General features: G+C 46.1%; 1 protein-coding gene across 6 annotated transcripts in view; it reads right to left on the bottom strand.

Annotated features, from left to right (window-relative positions):
• CYFIP1 (cytoplasmic FMR1 interacting protein 1) overlaps positions 1-27,826 on the bottom strand; it is a 414,017-nt gene that overhangs the window by 305,460 nt on the left and 80,731 nt on the right. For all 6 annotated transcript variants that reach the window (XM_063953279.1, XM_063953277.1, XM_063953278.1 and 3 more), the window contains exons 2-3: positions 14,234-14,357; positions 12,202-12,291 (exon numbers count right to left, since the gene is read on the bottom strand). In XM_063953279.1, coding sequence (XP_063809349.1) covers positions 12,202-12,291; positions 14,234-14,350 — 207 coding nt within the window. In that variant the 5' untranslated portion in view covers positions 14,351-14,357. The remainder of the gene's footprint in view (positions 1-12,201; positions 12,292-14,233; positions 14,358-27,826) is intronic.

The following is a 27,826-nucleotide window of genomic DNA, read 5'->3' as shown; positions in this document are numbered from 1 at the left end:
AGATTCCATCATACTTTGAAAAGACCCCTAAAAAATTAGGACATGGCAGCACTAGCAATTTTAAAAGCAACAACATTTTAATATTCAGTTAGATCACATTACTGGTTAACCAAGGCCTGATATGGGTCCGGTGATATAAGCACAATCTCACAAGGTTGCAGCGTAACGTTAGGTTTGACAAATGAGACCTGCTAGCCAATCTTTTTATTTCTAGCGTCATCCATCAAATAACCCCTATTACTTTCACATACATGATACTGACTGTCCACTTAAAGAGGAAAAAATAAGAATTTACTTACCGATAATTCTATTTCTCGTAGTCCGTAGTGGATGCTGGGGACCCCGTAAGGACCATGGGGAATAGCGGCTCCGCAGGAGACAGGGCACAAAAGTAAAAGCTTTAGGATCAGGTGGTGTGCACTGGCTCCTCCCCCTATGACCCTCCTCCAAGCCTCAGTTAGGATACTGTGCCCGGACGAGCGTACACAATAAGGAAGGATTTTGAATCCCGGGTAAGACTCATACCAGCCACACCAATCACACTGTACAACCTGTGATCTGAACCCAGTTAACAGCATGATAACAGCGGAGCCTCTGAAAAGATGGCTCACAACAATAATAACCCGATTTTTGTAACAATAACTATGTACAAGTATTGCAGACAATCCGCACTTGGGATGGGCGCCCAGCATCCACTACGGACTACGAGAAATAGAATTATCGGTAAGTAAATTCTTATTTTCTCTGACGTCCTAAGTGGATGCTGGGGACTCCGTAAGGACCATGGGGATTATACCAAAGCTCCCAAACGGGCGGGAGAGTGCGGATGACTCTGCAGCACCGAATGAGAGAACTCCAGGTCCTCCTCAGCCAGGGTATCAAATTTGTAAAATTTTGCAAACGTGTTTGCCCCTGACCAAGTAGCAGCTCGGCAAAGTTGTAAAGCCGAGACCCCTCGGGCAGCCGCCCAAGATGAGCCCACCTTCCTTGTGGAATGGGCATTTACATATTTTGGCTGTGGCAGGCCTGCCACAGAATGTGCAAGCTGAATTGTACTACACATCCAACTAGCAATCGTCTGCTTAGAAGCAAGAGCACCCAGTTTGTTGAGTGCATACAGGATAACAGCAAGTCAGTTTTCCTGACTCCAGCCGTCCTGGAAATATATATTTTCAGGGCCCTGACAACATCTAGCAACTTGGAGTCCTCCAAGTCCCTAGTAGCCGCAGGTACCACAATAAGCTGGTTCAGGTGAAACGCTGACACCACCTTAGGGAGAAACTGGGGACGAGTCCGCAGCTCTGCCCTGTCCGAAAGGACAATCAGATATGGGCTTTTGTGAGACAAAGCCGCCAATTCTGACACTCGCCTGGCCGAGGCCAGGGCCAACAGCATGGTCACTTTCCATGTGAGATATTTCAAATCCACAGATTTGAGCGGTTTAAACCAATGTGATTTGAGGAATCCCAGAACTACGTTGAGATCCCACAGTGCCACTGGAGGCACAAAAGGGGTTGTATATGCAGTACTCCCTTGACAAACTTCTGGACTTCAGGAACTGAAGCCAATTCTTTCTGAAAGAAAATCGACAGGGCCGAAATTTGAACCTTAATGGACCCAAATTTGAGGCCCATAGACACTCCTGTTTGCAGGAAATGCAGGAATCGACCGAGTTGAAATTCCTCCGTGGGGGCCTTCCTGGCCTCACACCATGCAACATATTTTCTCCAAATGCGGTGATAATGTTGTGGGGTCACCTCCTTCCTGGCTCTGACCAGGGTAGGGATGACCTCTTCCGGAATGCCTTTTTCCCTTAGGATCCGGCGTTCAACCGCCATGCCGTCAAACGCAGCCGCGGTAAGTCTTGCAACAGACATGATCCTTGTCTTGAACAGACCTGAGTCCCTTCTTAGTATCTCTTGAAGTTCCGGGTACCAAGTCCTTCTTGGCCAATCCGGAGCCACGAGTATAGTTCTTACTCCTCTCCGTCTTATAATTCTCAGTACCTTGGGTATGAGAGGCAGAGGAGGGAACACATACACCGACTGGTACACCCACGGTGTTACCAGTGCGTCCCAGCTATTGCCTGAGGGTCTCTTGACCTGGCGCAATACCTGTCCAGTTTTTTGTTCAGACGGGACGCCATCATGTCCACCTTTGGTCTTTCCCAACGGTTCACAATCATGTGGAAGACTTCCAGATGAAGTCCCCACTCTCCCGGGTGGAGGTCGTGCCTGCTGAGGAAGTCTGCTTCCCAGTTGTCCACTCCCGGAATGAACACCGCTGACAGTGTTATCACATGATTTTTCGCCCAGCGAAGAATCCTTGCTGCCATTGCCCTCCTGCTTCTTGTGCCGCCCTGTCTGTTTACGTGGGCGACTGCCGTGATGTTGTCCGACTGGATCAGCACCGGTTGACTTTGAAGCAGAGGTCTTCCTAGGCTCAGAGCATTGTAAATTGCCCTTAGCTCCAGTATATTTATGTGGAGAGAAGTCTCCAGACTTGACCACACTCCTTGGAAATTTCTTCCCTGTGTGACTGCTCCCCAGCCTCTCAGGCTGGCATCCGTGGTCACCAGGACCCAGTCCTGAATGCCGAATCTGCTGCCCTCTAGTAGATAAGCACTCTGCAGCCACCACAGAAGAGACACCCTTGTCCTTGGAGACAGGATTATCCGCTGATGCATCTGAAGATGCGATCCGGACCATTCGTCCAGCAGATCCCACTGAAAAATTCTTGCGTGAAATCTGCCGAATGGAATCGCTTCGTAAGAAGCCACCATTTTTCCCAGGACTCTTGTGCATTGATGCACTGACACTTGGCCTGGTTCTAGGAGGTTCCTAACTAGCTCGGATAACTCCCTGGCTTTCTCCTCCGGGAGAAACACCTTTTTCTGGACTGTGTCCAGAATCATCCCTAGGAACAGCAGACGTGTCGTCGGAATCAGCTGCGATTTTGGAATATTTAGAATCCACCCGTGCTGTCGTAGAACTACTTGAGATAGTGCTACTCCGACCTCCAACTGTTCTCTGGACCTTGCCCTTATCAGGAGATCGTCCAAGTAAGGGATAATTAAGACGCCTTTTCTTTGAAGAAGAATCATCATTTCGGCCATTACCTTGGTAAAGACCCGGGGTGCCGTGGACAATCCAAACGGCAGCGTCTGAAACTGATAGTGACAGTTCTGTACCACGAACCTGAGGTACCCTTGGTGAGAAGGGCAAATTGGGACATGGAGGTAAGCATACTTGATGTCCAGGGACACCATATAGTCCCCTTCTTCCTGGTTCGCTATCACTGCTCTGAGTGACTCCATCTTGATTTGAACCTTTTTATGTAAGTGTTCAAAGATTTCAGATTTAGAATAGGTCTCACCGAGCCGTCTGGCTTCAGTACCACAAATAGTGTGGAATAATACCCCTTTCCTTGTTGTAGGAGGGGTACTTTGATTATCACCTGCTGGGAATACAGCTTGTGAATTGTTTCCAATACTGCCTCCCTGTCGGAGGGAGACGTTGGTAAAGCAGATTTCAGGAACCTGCGAGGGGGAGACGTCTCGAATTTCCAATCTGTACCCCTGGGATACTACTTGTAGGATCCAGGGGTCCACTTGCGAGTGAGCCCACTGCGCGCTGAAACTCTTGAGACGACCCCCCCCCACCGCACCTGAGTCCGCTTGTACGGCCCCAGTGTCATGCTGAGGACTTGGCAGAAGCGGTGGAGGGCTTCTGTTCCTGGGAAGGGGCTGCCTGCTGCAGTCTTCTTCCCTTTCCTCTACCCCTGGGCAGATATGACTGGCCTTTTGCCCGCTTGCCCTTATGGGGACGAAAGGACTGAGGCTGAAAAGACGGTGTCTTTTTCTGCTGAGATGTGACTTGGGGTAAAAAAGGTGGATTTTCCAGCTGTGCCGTGGCCACCAGGTCCGATGGACCGACCCCAAATAACTCCTCCCCTTTATACGGCAATACTTCCATGTGCCGTTTGGAATCCGCATCACCTGACCACTGTCGTGTCCATAAACATCTTCTGGCAGACATGGACATCGCACTTACTCTTGATGCCAGAGTGCAAATATCCCTCTGTGCATCTCGCATATATAGAAATGCATCCTTTAAATGCTCTATAGTCAATAAAATACTGTCCCTGTCAAGGGTATCAATATTTTCAGTCAGGGAATCCGACCAAGCCACCCCAGCGCTGCACATCCAGGCTGAGGCGATCGCTGGTCGCAGTATAACACCAGTATGTGTGTATATACTTTTTAGGATATTTTCCAGCCTCCTATCAGCTGGCTCCTTGAGGGCGGCCGTATCTGGAGACGGTAACGCCACTTGTTTTGATAAGCGTGTGAGCGCCTTATCCACCCTAGGGGTTGTTTCCCAACGCGCCCTAACTTCTGGCGGGAAAGGGTATAACGCCAATAATTTTCTATCGGGGAAAACCCACGCATCATCACACACTTCATTTAATTTATCTGATTCAGGAAAAAAATAAGATTTTACTTACCGATAAATCTATTTCTCGTAGTCCGTAGTGGATGCTGGGACTCCGTAAGGACCATGGGGAATAGCGGCTCCGCAGGAGACAGGGCACAATAATAAAAGCTTAAGGATCAGGTGGTGTGCACTGGCTCCTCCCCCTATGACCCTCCTCCAAGCCTCAGTTAGGATACTGTGCCCGGACGAGCGTACATAATAAGGAAGGATATTGAATCCCGGGTAAGACTCATACCAGCCACACCAATCACACCGTACAACTCGTGATCTGAACCCAGTTAACAGTATGATAAACGCAAAGGAGCCTCTGAAAAGATGGCTCACAACAATAATAACCCGAATTTTTGTAACAATAACTATATACAAGTATTGCAGACAATCCGCACTAGGGATGGGCGCCCAGCATCCACTACGGACTACGAGAAATAGATTTATCGGTAAGTAAAATCTTATTTTCTCTGACGTCCTAGTGGATGCTGGGACTCCGTAAGGACCATGGGGATTATACCAAAGCTCCCAAACGGGCGGGAGAGTGCGGATGACTCTGCAGCACCGAATGAGAGAACTCCAGGTCCTCCTCAGCCAGGGTATCAAATTTGTAGAATTTAGCAAACGTGTTTGCCCCTGACCAAGTAGCTGCTCGGCAAAGTTGTAAAGCCGAGACCCCTCGGGCAGCCGCCCAAGATGAGCCCACTTTCCTTGTGGAATGGGCTTTTACTGATTTTGGCTGTGGCAATCCTGCCACAGAATGTGCAAGCTGAATTGTACTACAAATCCAACGAGCAATAGTCTGCTTAGAAGCAGGAGCACCCAGCTTGTTGGGTGCATACAGGATAAACAGCGAGTCAGATTTTCTGACTCCAGCCGTCCTGGAAACATATATTTTCAAGGCCCTGACAACGTCAAGCAACTTAGAATCCTCTAAGTCCCTAGTAGCCGCAGGTACCACAATAGGTTGGTTCATGTGAAATGCAGAAACCACCTTAGGTAGAAATTGAGGACGAGTCCTCAATTCCGCCCTGTCAGAATGAAAAATTAAGTAAGGGCTTTTATATGATAAAGCCGCCAATTCTGACACACGCCTGGCTGAAGCCAAGGCTAACAGCATCGACACCTTCCATGTGAGATATTTTAAGTCCACAGTGGAAAGTGGTTCAAACCAATGTGACTTTAGAAAACTCAACACAACATTGAGATCCCAAGGTGCCACTGGAGGCACAAAAGGAGGCTGTATGTGCAGCACCCCTTTTACAAATGTCTGAACTTCAGGTACTGAAGCCAGTTCTTTCTGGAAGAAAATCGACAGGGCCGAAATTTGAACCTTAATGGATCCTAATTTTAGGCCCATAGACAGTTCTGTTTGCAGGAAATGAAGGAAACGACCCAGTTGAAATTCCTCTGTAGGGGCCTTCTTGGCCTCACACCACGCAACATATTTACGCCAAATGCGGTGATAATGTTTTGCGGTTACGTCCTTCCTGGCTTTGACCAGAGTAGGGATGACTTCTTCTGGAATGCCTTTTTCCTTCAGCATCCGGCGTTCAACCGCCATGCCGTCAAACGCAGCCGCGGTAAGTCTTGGAACAGACAAGGCCCCTGCAGTAGCAGGTCCTTTCTTAGAGGTAGAGGCCACGGTTCGTCCGTGAGCATCTCTTGAAGTTCCGGGTACCAAGTCCTTCTTGGCCAATCCGGAACCACGAGTATAGTTCTTACTCCTCTCCTTCTTATGATTCTCAGTACTTTTGGTATGAGAGGCAGAGGAGGGAACACATACACTGACTGGTACACCCACGGCGTTACCAGAGCGTCCACCGCTATTGCCTGAGGGTCCCTTGACCTGGCGCAATATCTGTCCAGTTTTTTGTTTAGACGTGACGCCATCATGTCCACCTTTGGTTTTTCCCAACGGTTTACAATCAGGTGGAAGACTTCTGGGTGAAGTCCCCACTCTCCCGGGTGAAGGTCGTGTCTGCTGAGGAAGTCTGCTTCCCAGTTGTCCACTCCCGGAATGAACACTGCTGACAGTGCTATCACATGATTTTCCGCCCAGCGAAGAATCCTTGCAGCTTCTGCCATTGCCCTCCTGCTTCTCGTGCCGCCCTGTCTGTTTACGTGGGCGACTGACGTGATGTTGTCCGATTGGATCAACACCGCCTGACCCTGAAGCAGAGGTTTTGCTTGACTTAGGGCATTGTAAATGGCCCTTAGTTCCAGAATGTTTATATGAAGAGATGTTTCCATGCTTGACCACAAGCCCTGGAAATTCCTTCCCTGTGTGACTGCTCCCCAGCCTCTCAGGCTGGCATCCGTGGTTACCAGGATCCAATCCTGAATGCCAAATCTGCGGCCCTCTAGTAGATGAGCACTCTGCAGCCACCACAGGAGAGACACCCTTGTCCTTGGCGACAGGGTTATCCGCTGATGCATCTGAAGATGCGATCCGGACCATTTGTCCAGTAGATCCCACTGAAACGTTCTTGCATGGAATCTTCCGAATGGAATCGCTTCGTAAGAAGCCACCATTTTTCCCAGGACCCTCGTGCACTGATGCACTGAGACCTGGCCCGGTTTTAGGAGGTTCCTGACTAGCTCGGATAACTCCCTGGCCTTCTCCTCCGGGAGAAACACCTTCTTCTGGACTGTGTCCAGAATCATTCCTAGGAACAGTAGACGTGTCGTTGGAATCAGCTGCGATTTTGGAATATTTAGAATCCACCCGTGCTGACGTAACACTACCTGAGATAGTGCCACTCCGACTTCTAACTGTTCCCTGGACCTTGCCCTTATCAGGAGATCGTCCAAGTAAGGGATAATTAAGATGCCTTTTCTTCGTAGAAGAATCATCATTTCGGCCATTACCTTGGTAAAGACCCGAGGTGCCGTGGACAATCCAAACGGCAGCGTCTGAAACTGATCATGACAGTTTTGTACTACAAACCTGAGGTACCCTTGGTGAGAAGGGTATATTGGGACGTGGAGATAAGCATCTTTGATGTCCAGAGACACCATATAGTCCCCTTCTTCCAGGTTCGCTATCACTGCTCTGAGTGACTCCATCTTGAATTTGAACCTTTTTATGTAAGTGTTCAAGGATTTCAGATTTAAAATTGGTCTCACCGAGCCGTCCGGCTTCGGTACCACAAACAGCGTGGAATAATACCCCTTTCCCTGTTGTAGGAGGGGTACCTTGATTATCACCTGCTGGGAATACAGCTTGTGAATGGCTTCCAAAACTGCCTCCCTGTCGGAGGGAGACTTTGGTAAAGCAGACTTCAGGAACCGACGAGGGGGAAACGCCTCGAATTCCAGTTTGTACCCCTGCGATACTACCTGTAGAATCCAGGGATCCACTTGCGAGTGAGCCCACTGCGCGTTGAAATTCTTGAGACGGGCCCCCACCATGTCTGAGTCTGCTTGTAAAGCCCCAGCGTCATGCTGAAGACTTGGCAGAAGCAGGGGAGGGCTTCTGCTCCTGGGAAGCGGCTGCATGGTGCAGTCTTTTTCCTCTTCCTCTGCCCCGGGGCAGAAAAGAGTGGCCTTTTGCTCGCTTGTACTTATGGGAACGAAAGGACTGAGTTTGAAAAGACGGTGTCTTTTTCTGCTGATGTGAAGTGACCTGGGGTAAAAAGGTGGATTTTCCAGCCGTTGCCGTGGCCACCAGGTCCGATAGACCAGCCCCAAATAACTCCTCCCCTTTATACGGCAATACTTCCATGTGCCGTTTGGAATCCGCATCCCCTGACCACTGTCGCGTCCATAATGCTCTTCTGGCAGAGATGGACATAGCACTTACTCTTGATGCCAGGGTGCAAATATCCCTCTGTGCATCACGCATATATAGCAATGCATCCTTTAAATGTTCTATAGTTAACAAAATATTGTCCCTATCCAGGGTATCAATATTCTCAGTCAGGGAATCCGACCATGCGACTCCAGCACTGCACATCCAGGCTGAGGCGATTGCTGGTCGCAGTATAACACCAGTATGTGTGTATATACTTTTTAGGATATTTTCCAGCCTTCTATCAGCTGGTTCTTTGAGGGTGGCCGTATCAGGAGACGGTAACGCTACTTGTTTAGATAAACGTGTGAGCGCCTTATCTACCCTAGGGGGTGTTTCCCAACGCGCCCTAACCTCTGGCGGGAAAGGATATAGTGCTAATAATTTATTAGAAATTAGCAGTTTTTTATCGGGGGAAACCCACGCTTTATCACACACCTCATTTAATTCATCTGACTCAGGAAAAACTATTGGTAGTTTTTTCACACCCCACATAATACCCTTTTTTGTGGTATTTGTAGTGTCAGAAATGTTCAATGCCTCCTTCATTGCCGTGATCATGTAACGAGTGGCCCTACTGGACATTACGTTTGTCTCGTCACCGTCGACACTAGACTCAGTATCTGTGTCTGGGTCTGTGTCGACCCACTGAGGTAACGGGCGTTTTAGGGCCCCTGACGGTGTCTGAGACGCCTGGACAGGCACTAATTGATTTGCCGGCTGTCTCATGTCGTCAACAGTTTTTTGCAAAGTGCTGACATTATCACTTAATTGTTTCAATACAATCATCCAGTCAGGTGTCGACTCCCTAGGGGGTGACATCACTAACACAGGCAACTGCTCCGCCTCCACATCATTTTCCTCCTCATACATGTCGACACACGCGTACCGACACACAGCACACACACCGGGAATGCTCTGATAGAGGACAGGACCCCACTTAGCCCTTTGGAGAGACAGAGGGAGAGTCTGCCAGCACACACCCAGCGCTATATATATATATATACAGGGATAACCTTATATAAGTGTTACTCCCTTATAGCTGCTGTTTATATCGTTATTTGCTGCCAAAAGTGCCCCCCCTTCTCTTTTTTACCCTGATTCTGAAGCAGGACTGCAGGGGAGAGTCAGGGAGCCGTCCTTCCAGCGGAGCTGTGAGTGAAAATGGCGCTTGTGTGCTGAGGAGATAGGCTCCGCCCCTTCACGACGTCCTTATCTCCCGCTTTTTTGTGTAGAAATGGCAGGGGTTAAAATACATCCATATAGCCCAGGAGCTATATGTGATGTATTCTTTTTGCCACCTAAGGTATATTCTGTTATATTGCGTCTCAGGGCGCTCCCCCCCCAGCGCCCTGCACCCTCAGTGACCGGAGTGTGAAGTGTGCTGAGAGCAATGGCGCACAGCTGCGGTGCTGTGCGCTACCTTAGTCTGAAGACAGGATGTCTTCTGCCGCCGATTTCACCGGACCTCTTCGTCTTTTCTGGCTCTGTAAGGGGGACGGCGGCGCGGCTCCGGTGACCCATCCAGGCTGTACCTGTGATCGTCCCTCTGGAGCTAATGTCCAGTAGCCTAAGAAGCCCAATCCACTCTGCACGCAGGTGAGTTCGCTTCTTCTCCCCTTAGTCCCACGATGCAGTGAGCCTGTTGCCAGCAGGACTCACTGAAAATAAAAAACCTAAACTAAACTTTTATTCTAAGCAGCTCAGGAGAGCCACCTAGATTGCACCCTTCTCGGCCGGGCACAAAAATCTAACTGAGGCTTGGAGGAGGGTCATAGGGGGAGGAGCCAGTGCACACCACCTGATCCTTAAGCTTTTATTATTGTGCCCTGTCTCCTGCGGAGCCGCTATTCCCCATGGTCCTTACGGAGTCCCAGCATCCACTAGGACGTCAGAGAAACTACAGGTAGTTTTTTCACACCCCACATAATACCCTTTTTTGTGGTACTTGTAGTATCAGAAATATGTAACACCTCCTTCATTGCCCTTAACATGTAACGTGTGGCCCTAATGGAAAATACGTTTGTTTCTTCACCGTCGACACTGGAGTCAGTGTCTGTGTCTGTGTCGACCGACTGAGGTAATGGGCGTTTTAAAACCCCTGACGGTGTTTGAGACGCCTGGACAGGTACTAATTGGTTTGCCGGCCGTCTCATGTCGTCAACCGACCTTGCAGCGTGTTGACATTATCACGTAATTCCCTAAATAAGCCATCCATTCCGGTGTCGACTCCCTAGAGAGTGACATCACCATTACAGGCAATTGCTCCGCCTCCTCACCAACCTCGTCCTCATACATGTCGACACACACGTACCGACACACAGCACACACACAGGGAATGCTCTGATAGAGGACAGGACCCCACTAGCCCTTTGGGGAGACAGAGGGAGAGTTTGCCAGCACACACCAAAACGTTATAATTATACAGGGACAACCTTATATAAGTGTTTTCCCTTATAGCATCTTAATATATTATAATATCGCCACCAAAATGCCCCCCCTCTCTGTTTTAACCCTGTTTCTGTAGTGCAGTGCAGGGGAGAGCCTGGGAGCCTTCCTAGCAGCGGAGCTGTGTAGGAAAATGGCGCTGTGTGCTGAGGAGAATAGGCCCCGCCCCCTTTTTGGCGGGCTTCTTCTCCCGTTTTTCTGACAACCTGGCAGGGGTTAAATACATCCATATAGCCCCAGAGGCTATATGTGATGTATTTTTAGCCAGCATAGGTACTTTCATTGCTGCCCAGGGCGCCCCCCCCAGCGCCCTGCACCCTCAGTGACCGTTGGTGTGAAGTGTGCTGAGAGCAATGACGCACAGCTGCCGTGCTGTGCGCTACCTTAAGAAGACTGGGAAGTCTTCAGCCGCCGATTTCTGGACCTCTTCTCTCTTCAGCATCTGCAAGGGGGTCGGCGGCGCGGCTCCGGTGACCCATCCAGGCTGTACCTGTGATCGTCCCTCTGGAGCTAGTGTCCAGTAGCCTAAGAAGCCAATCCATCCTGCACGCAGGTGAGTTCACTTCTTCTCCCCTAGGTCCCTCGTTGCAGTGAGCCTGTTGCCAGCAGGACTCACTGAAAATAAAAAACCTAACAAAACTTTTACTCTAAGCAGCTCTTTAGGAGAGCCACCTAGATTGCACCCTGCTCGGCCGGGCACAAAAACCTAACTGAGGCTTGGAGGAGGGTCATAGGGGGAGGAGCCAGTGCACACCACCTGATCCTAAAGTTTTTACTTTTGTGCCCCGTCTCCTGCGGAGCCGCTATTCCCCATGGTCCTTACGGAGTCCCCAGCATCCACTTAGGACGTCAGAGAAAAAAGGATTCTAAAAATATTTGCATTTATTAACTTTCACTCCTAACATTCACTGCATACGTCAGAATCCCGCCAACGTCCTTGGTTCACACTGCACTTCACTCTTCTCTCCGGACCAAGCAGGTGTCAATGCTCCTCACAAACTTCCCATTTGGGTATATGTTAAGTAAGTTCTTCACATTGAAGTAGCATTGAGACCAGTTTACCTGATTTCAAGCAAGAACAGGAGAGCAGAGTACAGCATGGAACCCTTTGATCCATTGGGAACCTCGGGAGGAAAGTAAAAATGTAAATATAACTTTTTTCGTTTTTAGTGTGGATTTATATTTCTAATTTTTCTTTCTACTGAGCTCAATGGAGAAAAATATCTGTACTCACAAGCAACTGGGTCTTTCAATGAACCCAATGATTTACCAAAATCTAAGAAAATAATAATTAATAATAATTGTATTTATATAGCAGTTTTTCTCCAACAGGACTCAAGGCACTTAAAATAAAGAACACTAATTAGCGGTGCTGTAAATAAATGTGCTTTGCATTTTTTTCTTCCTTTTAAACAATGACAAAGTTTGATGCAACTGTGAATAAACCTTTACCTGAAACATACAGTAGTTACTCACCATATTAGAATGCACAGTTGCCTGTTCGATATATCTTGCAATGCCAGTGACAAAGGCATTCCGGTCTTCAAAGTTAGTGTTAAAATTTGGCTGCAAAATTTTAGAAAGAGCTTTCTTAAAATAAAACAACACTTTTGTTCATTTGTACATCACTTTTCCCATGACAAATTTTTAGGTTTAGAAGCGGTGTTCACTCAACAAATTATTTTACAGATTATTTGGAAATAACTTTAATAGAGTTAGGGGTATATTCAATTAGGGTCGAAAACTGCCGTCTGTCGAAAAGACGGCAGTTTTCGACTTTTTAAGGTCGAATCGTGATTCGACCTATTCAATCCCAGCTGTTTTTTTTCCGACAAGTCTGGAAATTCGACTTGTCGAATAGTACGTGAATCGGCGGTATAGCTGCCGATTAACGTACTTTTGAGGGAAACGGGACCAGATTCGACAGGATTTCCGACCATCTCAGTCCGACATAAAAAAAATGTCGGGCTGAGATGAGGGACCTTACAGGAGGAGAGGGGGGAGAGCTGCGGGGAGACGAGGGACAGCCGCCGGCATACAGGGGAGATCAGCGCTACAGCACAGCGCTGCAGCAGGATGTCTCACAGCCGCGCCGCTCATGGCAGCATCCACCCGGCTCCAGCAAGTGAGGTCACGCTTGCTGGAGCCGGGTGGACACTGCCGTAAAGTCTGGCGGCTGTGAGACATCCTGCTGCAGCGCTGCTCTGCTCAGTCTGCCCGCGGCTGTTACCGCTGGTCTCCCCCCTCTCCTCCTCCGCTCACAGGTCTCATTTCAATTCGACTTTTTTAAAGTCGAATTGAGATGGGATTGAATAGGGGTTGTCAGATCCATTCCGACAAATGCATGTCGGAATGGATCCGACCCTAATTGAATATACCCTTTAATCGGGTGTAGTACGGTATGCCGGCGCTCGGGCTCCCGGCGACCAGCATACCGGCGCCGGGAGCCCGACCGCCAGAATACCGACAGCGGGGCGAGCGCAAAGGAGCCCCTTGCGGGCACGGTGGCGCGCTATGCGCGACACACTATTTTATTCTCCCTCCAGGGGTGTCGTGGACCCCCACGAGGGAGAATAGCATATACCGGGTGTCGGGATCCGGCGCCGGTATACTGTGCGCCGGGATCCCGACATTCGGCATAATGAAGACCACCCCTTTAATCATCTAAAACACAAGACGCATTAATAATCTCACATTTATTATTTGGGTAAACCTGCAGGCATATTTAAAAAAAAAAAAAAATTCTCTAAGCTCCCTTCACTTAAGAAAGACCAAAGAAAAACAGCGCTTACTACTCATACAAATGCAGGAACTGTTAGACAAACAGCCCAATCTGCATTACACTTATCCCTAGTGCCTGTATATTTCATTATCGCTCCCTAGCCATACATGCACGCAGAGCCGCCATTATGGGGGAACTGGTGGGACTCCTGTCTTGGGCTCGCGTGGCAATGGTGTGGATTAGAATGCACCACAGGTACGCATAGCGAGACCGTGACACCATCATTTTGAATGACTGTCCCCAAAGAGAAAGTATAATACAAACTTAGGGTTGACCCTTACAAGGAGTCCCCGCAATATTACTGTATATAGCACAGTATTTTCCTATCGTCTGTTCTGAGGGAAAGGGAGGATACAAAAATAGTGTATTAGGCACTATGTAAACCACTAATATAACATGGTGAAACCAGGTTCCCCACTGTGGCTTATAGGTTGGGGGTTGGTTCCGTTATTGGCTCCAGGGATAGCTACCATAGCAAATGATAGTAGAGCGCCATGTATTTTACTAGAAGTGATAGACTGCTTGTCACTGCTGACTTGTTAAGTATGGTGGGATTATCCGATTCCCCAGGTGCTATAAAATAGTCAACACATATCTGGTGCAGTGCAGTGATGCAGATTTGCTAGTTTTCAAATTGATGAAATACTGATGAATGTCTAAGCTGTACATAACTTAACAGTGTTCTCCTGAAAACTTTTTAGAAAGGACACTCCATTTAGCACATACCTGATAGAGCAGGGAGGAAGGAGGTGGCTCAATGCAGGGCTGCTGGTCAGGTAAAGGCAACTCTTCCAACAGGTCTACATTGGACAACGCATCCTCTAGTGTCACTTGGGTCGTCATTGTGAAGCTGTAAATTTAATGAAATGAGTGAAACTTACAAAAGTGAGCATGACAAGGACAGGTCTGCAAAGCTCAACAAAACATATAAAATGTTAGCTTTCCTGGTCTACTGACATTTATTGGGGATTGATGTAACAGACTGAACTAAGTGAAAGGAAGTAAACTAGCATACTTGCCAGGAAAACAGTCACATATTTAACAGCATCTCAAAGTAACAAATCCACAATATGAAATGTATGCAAAACCAAATACTCTGTATAGATACTAAGGCCCTTCAATAGGCTTAGCCAGACATGTGTAACCTTCTGAAGACAGAAGAGGTTTTATGGTAGTTCATGCAGATTGCATGTTCCTGCTGGATAGGAACAAAACATGTGACTGTAACCATATTACCGGTCTTCTTCATAATATAAGGTAACATTTGTGGCAGTAGCAAAGAACTAACAATTTGGTTAAGTAGGAAATAATCATTTTGTAGGTGGATTTTTTCCCTTGAGCAACAATTTTATACACTATTGTATATAATAGATACAAATTTGCTAACATGCATTTCATGGATCATAAATGTCTCCGCTTCTACAGTATAATTGTGTGCACCAATGACACAATGCTCTTACTCTCAAGGCGGGTACATACTAAATGTGTGCACACGGGGAATTCGCTAGCGACGGGACCCAGCGTGGTACAGACATCAGCAATCGCATACACACTAGCCATTGGGGTCGATTCAATTCACCGACAGTTGAATAGCGCCGGGAATTAGCTCCTGCGCTATTCAATACATCGCCAAGTGACACTCAATTGTCGGGAATCCTTCTCTCACCCCCGGGGATGAGAGAGGAAATCCGACAAAAGTGCTGCCACGCGGCTGGCGAAAGGCTGATTCTGTCGGGAATCAGCATCGCGGCAGAGAGTTAAGTCGGAGAATGCCCGTTTTCCCGACAAATCAACCTGTTAAGTCCGGGAGAACTAACATTTACAGACTTAACTTGAGCTGAATTGAATAGTGCCGGTAGCTAATTCAGGCGCTATTCAACTGTCGGAGAATTAAATCGACCCCAATGTCAGCAGTGACGGAGCGGCGACAGGGGGGTGGGGGAAGGGTTGAGGAGCAGGGCCATGCTGCATTCGGGCAGCATGGCATCGCTAACGACATCCACAGATTGAGCTGCATGTACAGACAACTGGGGATGTCGCTACCGACCTGCAGGATCTAATGGGTACACATTGTACGAGAAAACTAATCTGTCATAATGATTGGTCGTTATCGGAAAATTTGTTTGAAATGTCGTCTAGTGTGTACCCAGCTTAAGGATATCAAAAGGACAACCCTGTCAGAAGTAAATTCTCTCTCTCTCTTTATCAATCAAATAACAATATAAACAATGGTTTTAGGACTAAACAAATGTGATAATTGTGGTCAAAAATTGTAGGTGTACTGCAAAGGTGATGCAGTCACCTGGCTGTGGTAGGTAGGCACATATTCTTTAGAAAAACATTATGCTAAGAACCTCAATTTTGCTCCATGTTAAATTGCAGAGTTTATTATAGCGGTTCTGATTATTACAGTGCTTAGAGAAGGCATGTCCAAACTGCGGCCCTCCAGCTGTTGTGAAACTACATATCCCAGCATGCACGGACACAGTTTTGCTGTCAGAGAATGCTAAAGCTGTGTCAGGGCATTCTGGGATGTGTAGTTTCTCAACAGCTGGAGGGCCGCAGTTTGGACATGCCTGGCTTAGAGTGTGCATCTGTATTCTCTTTTTTCTAATTTTCCACCATGACAGGTCTTATTTTTATCATAATTCAATGGTTGACCAATAACCTAAAAAAACAAAATCATGTTTACAACTGTAAAGCTTAACAACTGTAAAACTGGCCATACACTAGGTTGATATCGTGTACGAATGTACGATTTTGATGCCTCATTCGTGCATCGTGTGCACATTGTGCATGTTTTGGGTACGACTACGATGCAATGCGCATCCCCGTGGTTCGAACGTCGCATCCTCATATCATACGTGAAGCCCCTATTATCAGTCGTAATTTTTTGCACATCGTACCAGGGGGGTAATTCAGATCTGATCGTAGATGTGCTAAATTTAGCACATCTACGATCAGTTACTATGACATGTGGGGGGACATCCAGCACAGGGCTAGTCCGCCCCGCACGGGTGCAAGAAAATTGCACGGTGGCGATGCTTTTGCACCTGCCGAGTAGCTCTATGCCTGCGCAGCCTAGCTGCACCGGCAGGCGGGTCGCAGCCACGGCGTGTGATGTCACGCAACCGCCGAGGGCTGCCCCCGCAATGGTTCGGACATGCCTGCGTTGTCCGGACCACGCCTCACCAACGGCGTTCTAATGTCATTGGCACGACCCCTCCCGCCCCGCGACTGCCTCTGCATGTCAATCAGGCAGAGGCGATCGCAGCCCTGAGATGCTTTTAGCATCTCACTGGTTCTCCCGTGGTGCGGATGCTGCAGTGATCCAGTCTGAATTAGGCCCCATATTTTATGCACATACGATGCATCGTACGATTTTGAGTGCCATTTCCCAGACTTTCTTTTTTCTTTTTTGTGAAGCACACAATCGATCGTTTAACAACGGGTTGTTCGCACACTGTGTGTCACTCGTTTGTCCGGGACTACCAGGGAGCTACTGGGAAGGTTGAAGGGAAATCATGATACGACTTGCATCGGATGCGGGTCCGGGTCGTCCCAGTGTACGGCCAGCATAAGAGTTCTTTTAAGTCAAAATTAAACACACATAGCCTACAGAGGATTTTATAGCCTACAGAAGATTTTAAAGCCTTCCCAAAATCATCCGCAATAGCAATACTACTTAGTTTTTTTTTTTTCCTCTACTCTTTCAGAAATAAATTGCAGACCATATAACCCAAAAGAAAACAAAGAAGCTGCCCCCAAAAATAAACAGTTGTCATTAAAATCATCTTCCAGAAAACATATATAAATGAGGAGTAGAGCAGCAATTGCTCAGAGTAATGGTTGGAGACCCAGTTCACTCCCTTGTGCAAGAGATAAAAGCGGAACCAGCTACTTCCTGTAACACTGACAAGTTTGTAATCTGTCGCAGCATGCTGCTCCTCTTACCATAACAGCAACGTTGCAACGAAGGGACAAAAATAAACCCCACTAAACTTTTCCCAATGGTCAATCCAAAAAGCGGCTCTGTTATTCATTAGGTAACACATCAGTGTAAAAACTAATCTGTACATTGTGAAGTATTTTACAGATCTTGCCAAGCATATTGTTAACACTCATACGATTGCCACTGATGCCTTGTTACTCTCATGCACTCTTCAGTATCATCTTATGTTGTACTAGCTGGAGTACCCGGCGCTGCCCTGGATCTTAAGAATGTCGGTTTACAAAAATAAATGTAAATATTAAACACACAATATAAATAACATTGTAGATAGCTGAATACCCATGCTTTGCTACGAGATGAGGATGGTAAATTAGAATGATAGTTGGTCGTTAATTTACGTTGGTTGGAGATCTAGTATATAGGCATATCTTGCTTCCCTGACGCACTTTGTGTAGTGACCGGACCCCTTTTTGGTCCCCCAAGGGACCCTGCTCTTCCCACTATACAACTCTCAGTCTGTGGCTTCCTGCTGCCTCCATTCCCCTCCTCACATCATGTCAGTGCCCCTGTGAAATTATCGATTTTTTTACAGTTTCTTATATAGCGCAGCACATTATGTATCTCCTGATATACTCTGTGCTGCTGGGGGACAGTGCTACTTCCACTATATAACTCTCAGTGTGTGGGTTTGTGCTACCTGCATTCCCCTCCTCACATCATGTCACTGGCCCTGTCACATGCAGCCCTGTCATCACTGACATATCATGCATGTCCTGATATAGTGTGTGCTGTTGGCCCACCCCTAGGGGTGCTAATGGTGTGTCACCCCCACAGTGTTTGTTCCCGGAGTGTAAGTCATATGTGTAGCAAGTTTGGTGTAAATTGCTCCAGGCATTCCAGAGCTATGCTGTGTGCTGAAAAACTCTGTGCTGCTGTCCCACTCCTAGGAGTGCTAGGATTTTAACTTGTTTTAGTTGCCTCCGCCGTGTTTTAATACACTCGTATGTAAAATGTCACGATCTTTCGCTTGTAAACTGTGGATTTGTATAGAAAGGACAACATTTTCATTTTTATATATTAGATGACTGAACATCTAGACAAAGGGTGCTGAACATGTGGCTGTCCAGCTGTTGTGGAACTATACATTCCAGCATGCCTTATCACAGGTTTGCTATTAGGGAATGCAAAAACTGTGGCATGATATGCAGGGATGTATAGTAACACAACAGATGGAGGGCTACACGTTGAGCAGCCCTAATCTAGACTGTCAGTGAAATAAATACCCATTAGCAATGTGCACTGGCCTTGTTGGAACCAAGCAACACACATGTTAAGACCAGGAGCTGCTGTATATGTAGCTAGCAACAGCCCTCCCCATGATATAGATTTGACTTTTCTCAACAGTTTCTAAATAATTGTAAGACTTAAAGGGGTACTGAATAAAAGAAGGAAAGATTAGGGAAGTGGTAACAAGGGTGATAAAGAATGGGGAAAGAAGACGAGTTCACACAAAAAAACACTGCATTTTAAGGAAATGAAAAATTTGTATCAAAGTGCAAATATTTAGAATGGTCTCAAAGCTGCCATAAGAGGCTGGACGGCTCGCCATTGTGGATGGCAGCTAGTTAGGCTCATTGTCTGCACTGGGCACAAGGAATAGACTGTAATTAGGAGCCCTCAATTCGCAAGCACTGTACAGCTAAGCTTCAACAACGGTGCTAGATGCAGACCCAGGATCCCAAAGGACAAAAGTGATCACTGCGGGCATAGACCATAAAATGTCAGTCAAAAGCATCTGCACCCATCTGCAGTCATATGAACAACCGTCTAATATGCTGTTGCTAAATGATGTGTTGCCAAAACAGTTCTGACCCGTCAAGGCACATCCTCTGTCTAGACCACAGGTTCTCAAACTCGGTCCTCAGGACCCCACACAGTGCATGTTTTGCAGGTCTCCTCACAGAATCACAAATGAAATAATTAGCTCCACCTGTGGATCTTTTAAAATTTGTCTGAGAGTAATTAATACACCTGTGCACTTGCTGGGTTACCTGCAAAACATGCACTGTGTGGGGTCCTGAGGACCGAGTTTGAGAACCCCTGGTCTAGACCATAGGTCTCCAAACTCGGTCCTCATTACCCCACAGCAGGTGCACAGGTGTATTAATTACTCACAGACACATTTTAAAAGGTCCGCAGGTGGAGTGAATTATTTCACTTGTGATTCTGTGAGGAGACCTGCAAAACATGCACTGTGTGGGGTAATGAGGACAGAGTTTGCAGACCTATGCTCTAGACAACCTCTGAAGGTGTTGCGATATCTCCTGTAAATTGGTAGGTGGAGCCGTGGAAACAGACTTGTTGTTTCAACACATGCCATAGATGACCAACTGGACTGATATTGTGGCGACTATGGAAGGCAGACCACCACCATAAATGCTTCATGTACCTCAAACCATTCTTCAACCCTCTTTGTAGTGTGACAGAGTGCAATGACCTGTTGAAAGAGGCCACTTCAATTGGACAACACCGCTGCCATGAAAGGAAAACCTGCCCGCAACAATGTTAAGGTAGGTAGTACGCAAATAAACATCTACAAGAATGACAGAACCCAGGCTTTCCAAACAGTACATTTCCCAAAGCTTCACACTCCCTCCAACAGCTTGTTTTTTTCCCCAGAAAGCATCATGGTGCCATCTCCAGTGGCGTAAATTCGTCCCAGTTGCGCGGAGGCAAGATAAATATTGGTACCCCCTATTTCCTATATTATGATAAATATATATATATGTATGTATGTGTGCGTGTGTTCTGAAAAAAAATGTATATACTGTATTTATACATTTAATTGTCTTTTATTTTAAATCACACATTTCTTAGCAGTCATACCCATGACCTGTTACACTAACAGCAGACACTTTACTGATGGAGTTATGAGAATTCTAACTATATGAAGTAGAAGTTACGTGTAATTGTCAGAGAAGTATCTTCATATAGTTAAAATTCTCATATTTCTTATACAGGAGCAAACAGTTTCATCAGTAAAGTGACTGCTTCCAGTGTAATAGGTTGTGGTTTCTAATCCTGGGTGTGACACTTGTAAAATGTGTAAATTCAGTATAACAAAGAGGGTGTGATTTGTAAGGTGCAGGGACCAGTGAGGAAGTCGGACACTGAAAAGACAGCGGCAGCTATCAATTAACTTAATTCAATGGTGTCACAGAATGGGAGGAGAGGTGCCCCCCTTCAGAGCAGGAGCCCGGCGGTAGATGACTCCGTTGCCTCCCAGAGTTCTGCCTCTGGCCATCTCTAACCTAGGCAAATAACACACATGTCCTACATTGAGCTAAGGTCTAGTTCTGATACCTATTTTAAGTGTTTTCAGTGGTGGACAGGGTTTAGCATACTTACCGAGTGAGTTCTACTGACTGGCTACATAGCAGGGTTTGATGCAATGTGTGTCATGACGCTTTAATCCTGTAATCATTATTAACATTTTCTGTGATTTACGCCACTTTGAGGGGGTAATTCAAATGTTATTGTCCCTGATCTCCCGTCTAAAGTGATGGGAGATCGCAGGTGGAAGATATACAATGGATGTCCCCTATCACGATGATCGCGCCCATTAGTGTTGGGTTTATCTCTGTTCGACAGCCTTTAGACAGGACAGCCTTTGTTGATCTCTTCCATCGATTTGTCTGCCCAACACCCTGTCCATGGTTCATAGTTTTTCTCTCAAAAGGACTACTGTTGGTAGGTACTCACCATGGCTGACCTCGAGCACCACACAAGCCTTCCCATTTCATAAATGCTCTTACCCAGCCATCCACCTATATAGAATTGGTCCTTTTCAATCTCGCTCTTTACACCTGCCCGTATCTTCTGCATTGAACAACAAACTACTATTACCTAATGTCAGCCTACCATCTAATATATCCCTGTCCTTCAAATGAACCTTTGTTGTTATGTAGTTGAGGCTAGTTACATCATATGGGAGTGGTCATATTGCTTAGACTCGTGGGTGTATATGAATACATTCTAAAATGGAAAAAAATCTTAAAATAAAAAAATCAAACACATCCAAGTGCAAAGAAATGTAATAACTATGAACTACAATTGTGTATAATAAGCAAATGAACCATTATGTTGAATTGTCTATTTAATTGGCTATTAAACACCAAAAATGAAGCATCAGTGATTAATGCCAATGCCTTAGCAACAGAGTATCAAAAGGCAAAAACAAGAGAGCAGGAAAGCAGCATCCAACGTGACCATAGTAACAATAACTGTTTCACAGGGGCAGATATATTAACCTGGAGAAGGCATAAGGAAGTGATAAACCAGTGATATGTGCAAGGTGATAAAGGCAGCAGCCAATCAGATCCTAACTGTTAATTTACATATTGGAGCTGATTGGCTGATGCCTTTATCACCTTGCACATATCACTGGTTTATCACTTCCTTATGGCTTCTCCAGGTTAATACATCTGCCCCACAGAGCAATAAACTGACATCTGACAATGGGGTAGGGGAGTGTTTTAATAAACTTCCAGAACGCAATCGAAACACTTTCACAAGAACATAATAACTTTAACTAATTCCAGAAACCAAACATTCAAAAGCATAGATAACACGAAAATAAGAAAAATACATTTCAGCATGTAACATGCAGTAACTACACACAGCTGCCTTGTGGCCAGAAACCATAAGACCTTTCACTGGTAAATCTTTTGTGGTTTCTACTAGGTACCTGAGCACAGTGTGGTCCAATACAGGAAACTGGTGGTTAGACATGAAGTCAAATACAGGCTTAATTCTATTTTGAGTTGATAACTTTCAAGTTTAGATTTGCTGTATTTATGTTTAAAAGTACAGTGCTCTTGTCAAAAAAAACCCCAAAAAACCCTTTTCTAGTAGGCCAAGAGTCTTAAAGGTCTGACCTGCCACACAGGTACCCAGTTTGTGCAATATTAATATTTTGCTACCTTTGGTGCCATAAATGTATTAAATTAGTAAAGAAGTGACCCTGCCTTTACTCAGGATGCGGTCAGGATCCTGGCAGTTGGGATCTCGACAGTCAGGATACAGACAGCGGGATCCCGGCAGTAAGTACTGGGGTTAGTGTTAGGCTGCTGGGAGGCAGTGACGTGCAGTGGGGTGAGGCAGAGCCTTTCCTGTCATACTAACGATTGTGCCAGAGTTTTGACCGTATAAAGTATAAGAAAAATACAAAGAATATGTTTTAAATATCTTCTTTGTATTATTCTAATCATTTTTATAGTCAAAACTCTGGAGTAAAAAGTCTATGGCAGGTGAGGCACCTATCTTATTCGCAGATCTCTGATCAACACTCACCAAATTTCCAGGAGTTTATACTGCCGCACCTGTGTATAATGCCCACATGTACCCTTTGACTCATCTATTTTATGTAAATCTGGCTCTGGTGCTAACCAGCGCCTCCTGTGCCATTTAGCTCACCGCACGTCCCTGCTGGGAGGGGGTGTTGGATAGAGGTAAGGTTGAAATACTTAACGTGATCCGTCTGCATTTTGACCATCGGGATACCGCTGTCGGCATCCTGACAGTCGTGATTGTAACTGCAGGGATTTCGTACCCAATCCATTTACTCTATTGGTGTGTACACACGGTGAGATCCTTGCTATGCCCGATTTTTACTTGCGATTTCCCCTGAACTCCCCAGAGCCCAGATAGCACAGATTTTGACTAACTTTTCTTGAGATATGGACTATGTGTGCTTACGATTTTGGCTTATGTGAGATGTCCTTGACATGTGAGATGAACTGTATAGTACACCGATCTAGCAGGGATTGACTTGCCTGCACAGTCTATCTTTTCTTGCGATGCCGACCTGGCGGGACCGCGCATCGGGATCGCAAGGTGACTTTCACCTTGCGATCTGCACTAACTTTTCTTGAGATTTTGACTATATAGTCAAAATCTCAAGAAAATATCTCACCGTGTGTACACACCCTATGTTTCAGGTGTACACACATCTATATCTCCAAGTAAAAAATCTTATTGTAACCTACAGTACCCTACATGTGAGCTCAGAGTTCATATGACACAGTCGGCTGTGCCAAATTTGGTATCCGGACTCTAGGTTGACACACATTAGGTCGACACCTATTGCTCGACAGTGAGTAGGTCGATGCCTGCAATATGTCGACACGGTCATTGGGTCAACATAAAAAAAGGTCGACATGAGTTTTTCAAAAAAAATTTATTTTTCATACTTTACGATCCACGTGGACTACACCAAAAAAAACTCATGTCGACCATTTTCCATGTCGACCTAGTCACTGTCAACCAATAGGTGTCGACCTTGAGTCCAATACCCGCCAAATTTACAATGCTTCTAGATGAAAGCAATCCAGAAATCAATAGAATGTGGCTATTTTATTATGTCCAATCCTTTGTATAAAAGGTTATACTACCATACAGGTAAAAAATAATTCCTGCCCACCACTGGTTGCAAATTATTGCTGCACACAGCCCTCCATCCAAGAGTGTGAAGTGAGAGGTGTAGCTGTAGAGGGGTTGTTTTACCATGAAGGAAAACAAGTCACAGAGATTTCAGTATAGATAAACACACGCACATTCATTTATTTTGCAGGTGCTACACCACAGAAATGGAATCAGCATGCAGCCCTGGCCTCTCTTGAGCAGCAGACAAGTTTTAATGTATTGATTTACAGGAAACAAAGCAGCGTCATACTTCTAACCAAGAGATGTCACGAGTACGACGGAGTACGCAGGCGTGTGCGCTCCATTCCAAAAGGAGCCTTGGTGTGGAGTCGCGACGCGCCCCCGCAGGTGGGAGAATGTCCGCTATTTAAACGAAAGCACGGAGGGACGGTGATATACTTTTCTAAGGAAGCCGCTGAACCAGTGATAGGCGGAGAAACACGTACGTTTTTCACCATCTTTGCCCGGTACCGGTCATCACTTTCTTCTACCTGCATATGTTTGGACCATTGTTGGGATACTCCGGATATGGCACCTAAAATGGGTAATTAAAAGCACCAGGAGCCGGGAGACACCAATATATTGGACCAAAGGGTCAATTGCTAGATCCAAGAAGCAGGTCTTACTGATTTAATAACGTGGACTTTGGTTGTGGCTCTAAAGCTTAAATAACAAAGAACAGCATGCTGCATTAACTGACTAACACTGCTTTGAATATCTGCTGCAACTAACTAACCAGTTTTTATCAGCGGGAATTAATTACTGCTTTGCAAATGACTATCATCTGCTGCTATTAACTGACCAGCTTCTATCAGTAGTAATAACTACCGTTCTGCAAATGACTGTATAATTTATAAGGAGCTAAGAGACTAACTAAGTAGATCTGCTTGAAATAGCTCGTGCACAGAATAATACGATAAAGGTTTAGAACTGTGTTGTGCCTTCTAATGTTATGCCTTGCAGGAGTAACCGATACTTATGATAAGATTTATCAATTAAAGTGGAGTTTTTATTGCTTTTAATTGTGTTAAATAAAAGCACACACACTTTTTTAATTAGCGCTGTTATCCGTGTGTCTATATTTACAGGAAATGCTGCTTTTATTCAACAATTGTAAGTTTGTGTATAAAGAACAGAAATTAAAATGGTCAGACAGATCATCATTTTTATTTATTTTGGTAAAAGCTGTAGAGGGGTCTGGGACTCCAGGTCGACACGAGAAAGGTCGACACCTTAGGCCGACATGGACAAAAGGTCGACATGAGTTCTTTATGGGGTTTTTTGTGCCGTTCTCTTTGTATGTTTTTTTTGGTGTCGCTTTCTTCGCTTCACTCGCCATGCTTCGGGCAAGATTACAGTTCCCAATAGTAGTCCACGTGGATCGTAAAGTATGAAAGTTAAAAAAATGGGGGGGGGGAAATGTGAAAAACTCATGTCGACCTTTTCTCGTGTCAACCTTGTTCATGCCAACCCTTTGTCCATGTCAACCTAAGGTGTGCCGACCAACTGGTGTCGACCTGGAGTCCGGATACCACTGCAGAGCACTGTACAAAAAAGCAATGCAATGTAGCACTGGTGACAGGTCTTTATAACCTTGCACAACTGACTATAATGAATTTCAAGAAGGAGAATGGATGCTTCCCTCAGATACCGCCTTACCTAGATCAGTTATACCCCTTTTCCACTAGCTCTAAAAACACGGGTAAATGCGCGACTGCGACCCGTGCTCAGTAGGTGGAAAAGGGGTATTAGGTGGAACTAAGGGAATGCCAATTACCAACTTGTGATATTAGGACACTTCCTTTGATATAGGAAATTGTATTTTTATATAGTTGGTGGTGCTCCCTAGAGTCAGATATAAAACAATCAATTGGAAAGAAAAGAAGACTCTTTGTTAGGCGCACGCTTGAAAGAAAAGGTTCTAAAATAGATTCTATTTATTAAAGCGTAACTTTTATTATGTTTGATAAAATAAGAATTTACTCACCGGTAATTCTATTTCTCATAGTCCGTAGTGGATGCTGTGGACTCCGTAAGGACCATGGGGATTAGCGGCTCCGCAGGAGACTGGGCACAACTATAAAGAAAGCTTTTAGACTACTGGTGTGCGCTAGCTCCTCCCACTAAGACCCTCCTCCAGACTTCAGTTAGGATACTGTGCCCGGAAGAGCTGACACAATTAGGAAGGATTTTGAATCCCGGGTAAGACTCATACCAGCCACACCAATCACACCGTATAACTCGTGATACAATACCCAGTTAACAGCATGATAACAACTGAGCCTCTCAACAGATAGCTCAACAATAACCCTTTAGTTAAGCATTAACTATATACAAGTATTGCAGACAATCCGCACTTGGGATGGGCGCCCAGCATCCACTACGGACTATGAGAAATAGAATTACCGGTGAGTAAATTCTTATTTTCTCTAACGTCCTAAGTGGATGCTGGGGACTCCGTAAGGACCATGGGGATTATACCAAAGCTCCCAAATGGGCGGGAGAGTGCGGATGACTCTGCAGCACCGAATGAGAGAACTCAAGGTCCTCCTCAGCCAGGGTATCAAATTTGTAGAATTTTGCAAACGTGTTTGCCCCGACCAAGTTGCAGCTCGGCAAAGTTGAAGAGCCCCGAGACCCCTCGGGCAGCCGCCCAAGAAGAGCCCACTTTCCTCGTGGAATGGGCTTTTACTGATTTAGGATGCGGCAGTCCCGCCGCAGAATGTGCAAGCTGAATCGTACTACAGATCCAGCGAGCAATAGTCTGCTTTGAAGCAGGTGCACCCAACTTGTTGGGCGCATACAGGATAAATAGCGAGTCAGTCTTTCTGACTCCAGCTGTCCTGGAAACATAAATTTTCAGGGCCCTGACTACATCCAACAACTTGGAAGCCTCCAAGTCATTTGTAGCCGCAGGCACCACGATAGGTTGGTTCAGATGAAAAGCTGATACCACTTTGGGGAGAAACTGGGGACGAGTCCTCAATTCTGCCCTATCCATATGGAAAATCAGATAAGGGCTTTTACATGACAAAGCCGCCAATTCTGAAACACGCCTGGCCGAAGCCAAAGCCAATAACATGACCACTTTCCACGTGAGATATTTCAAATCCACGGTTTTCAGTGGCTCAAACCAATGTGACTTTAGGAAATCCAACACCACGTTGAGATCCCAAGGTGCCACTGGAGGCACAAAAGGGGGCTGAATATGCAGCACTCCCTTAACAAAAGTCTGAACTTCAGATAGTGAAGCCAATTCTCTCTGGAAGAAAATCGATAGAGCCGAAATCTGGACCTTAATGGAACCCAATTTTAGGCCCATAGTCACCCCTGACTGTAGGCAGTGCAGGAACCGGCCCAGCTGAAATTCTTCCGTTGGGGCCTTCCTGGCCTCACACCACGCAACATATTTTCGCCATATGCGGTGATAATGGTTTGCGGTTACTTCTTTCCTAGCTTTAATCAGCGTAGGAATGACTTCCTCCGGAATGCTCTTTTCCTTCAGGATCCAGTGTTCAACCGCCATGCCGTCAAACGCAGCCGCGGTAAGTCTTGGAACAGACAGGGCCCCTGCTGCAGCAGGTCTTGTCTGAGCGGTAGAGGCCATGGGTCCTCTGACATCATTTCTTGAAGTTCCGGATACCACGCTCTTCTTGGCCAATCCGGAACAATGAGTATAGTTCTTACTCCTCTTCTCCTTATTATCCTCAGTACCTTTGGTATGAGAGGAAGAGGAGGGAACACATAAACCGATCGGTACACCCACGGTGTTACCAGAGCGTCCACAGCTATCGCCTGCGGGTCCCTCGACCTGGCGCAATATTTTTCTAGCTTTTTGTTTAGGCGGGACGCCATCATGTCCACCTGTGGTTTTTCCCACTGGT

This window comes from Pseudophryne corroboree, chromosome 2 (assembly GCF_028390025.1).
Source record: "Pseudophryne corroboree isolate aPseCor3 chromosome 2, aPseCor3.hap2, whole genome shotgun sequence".
NCBI classification, from domain to species: Eukaryota; Metazoa; Chordata; class Amphibia; order Anura; family Myobatrachidae; genus Pseudophryne; species Pseudophryne corroboree.
Note: the sequence above shows the minus strand (reverse complement) of the source record. Positions and strands in the feature narration are given on the sequence as shown.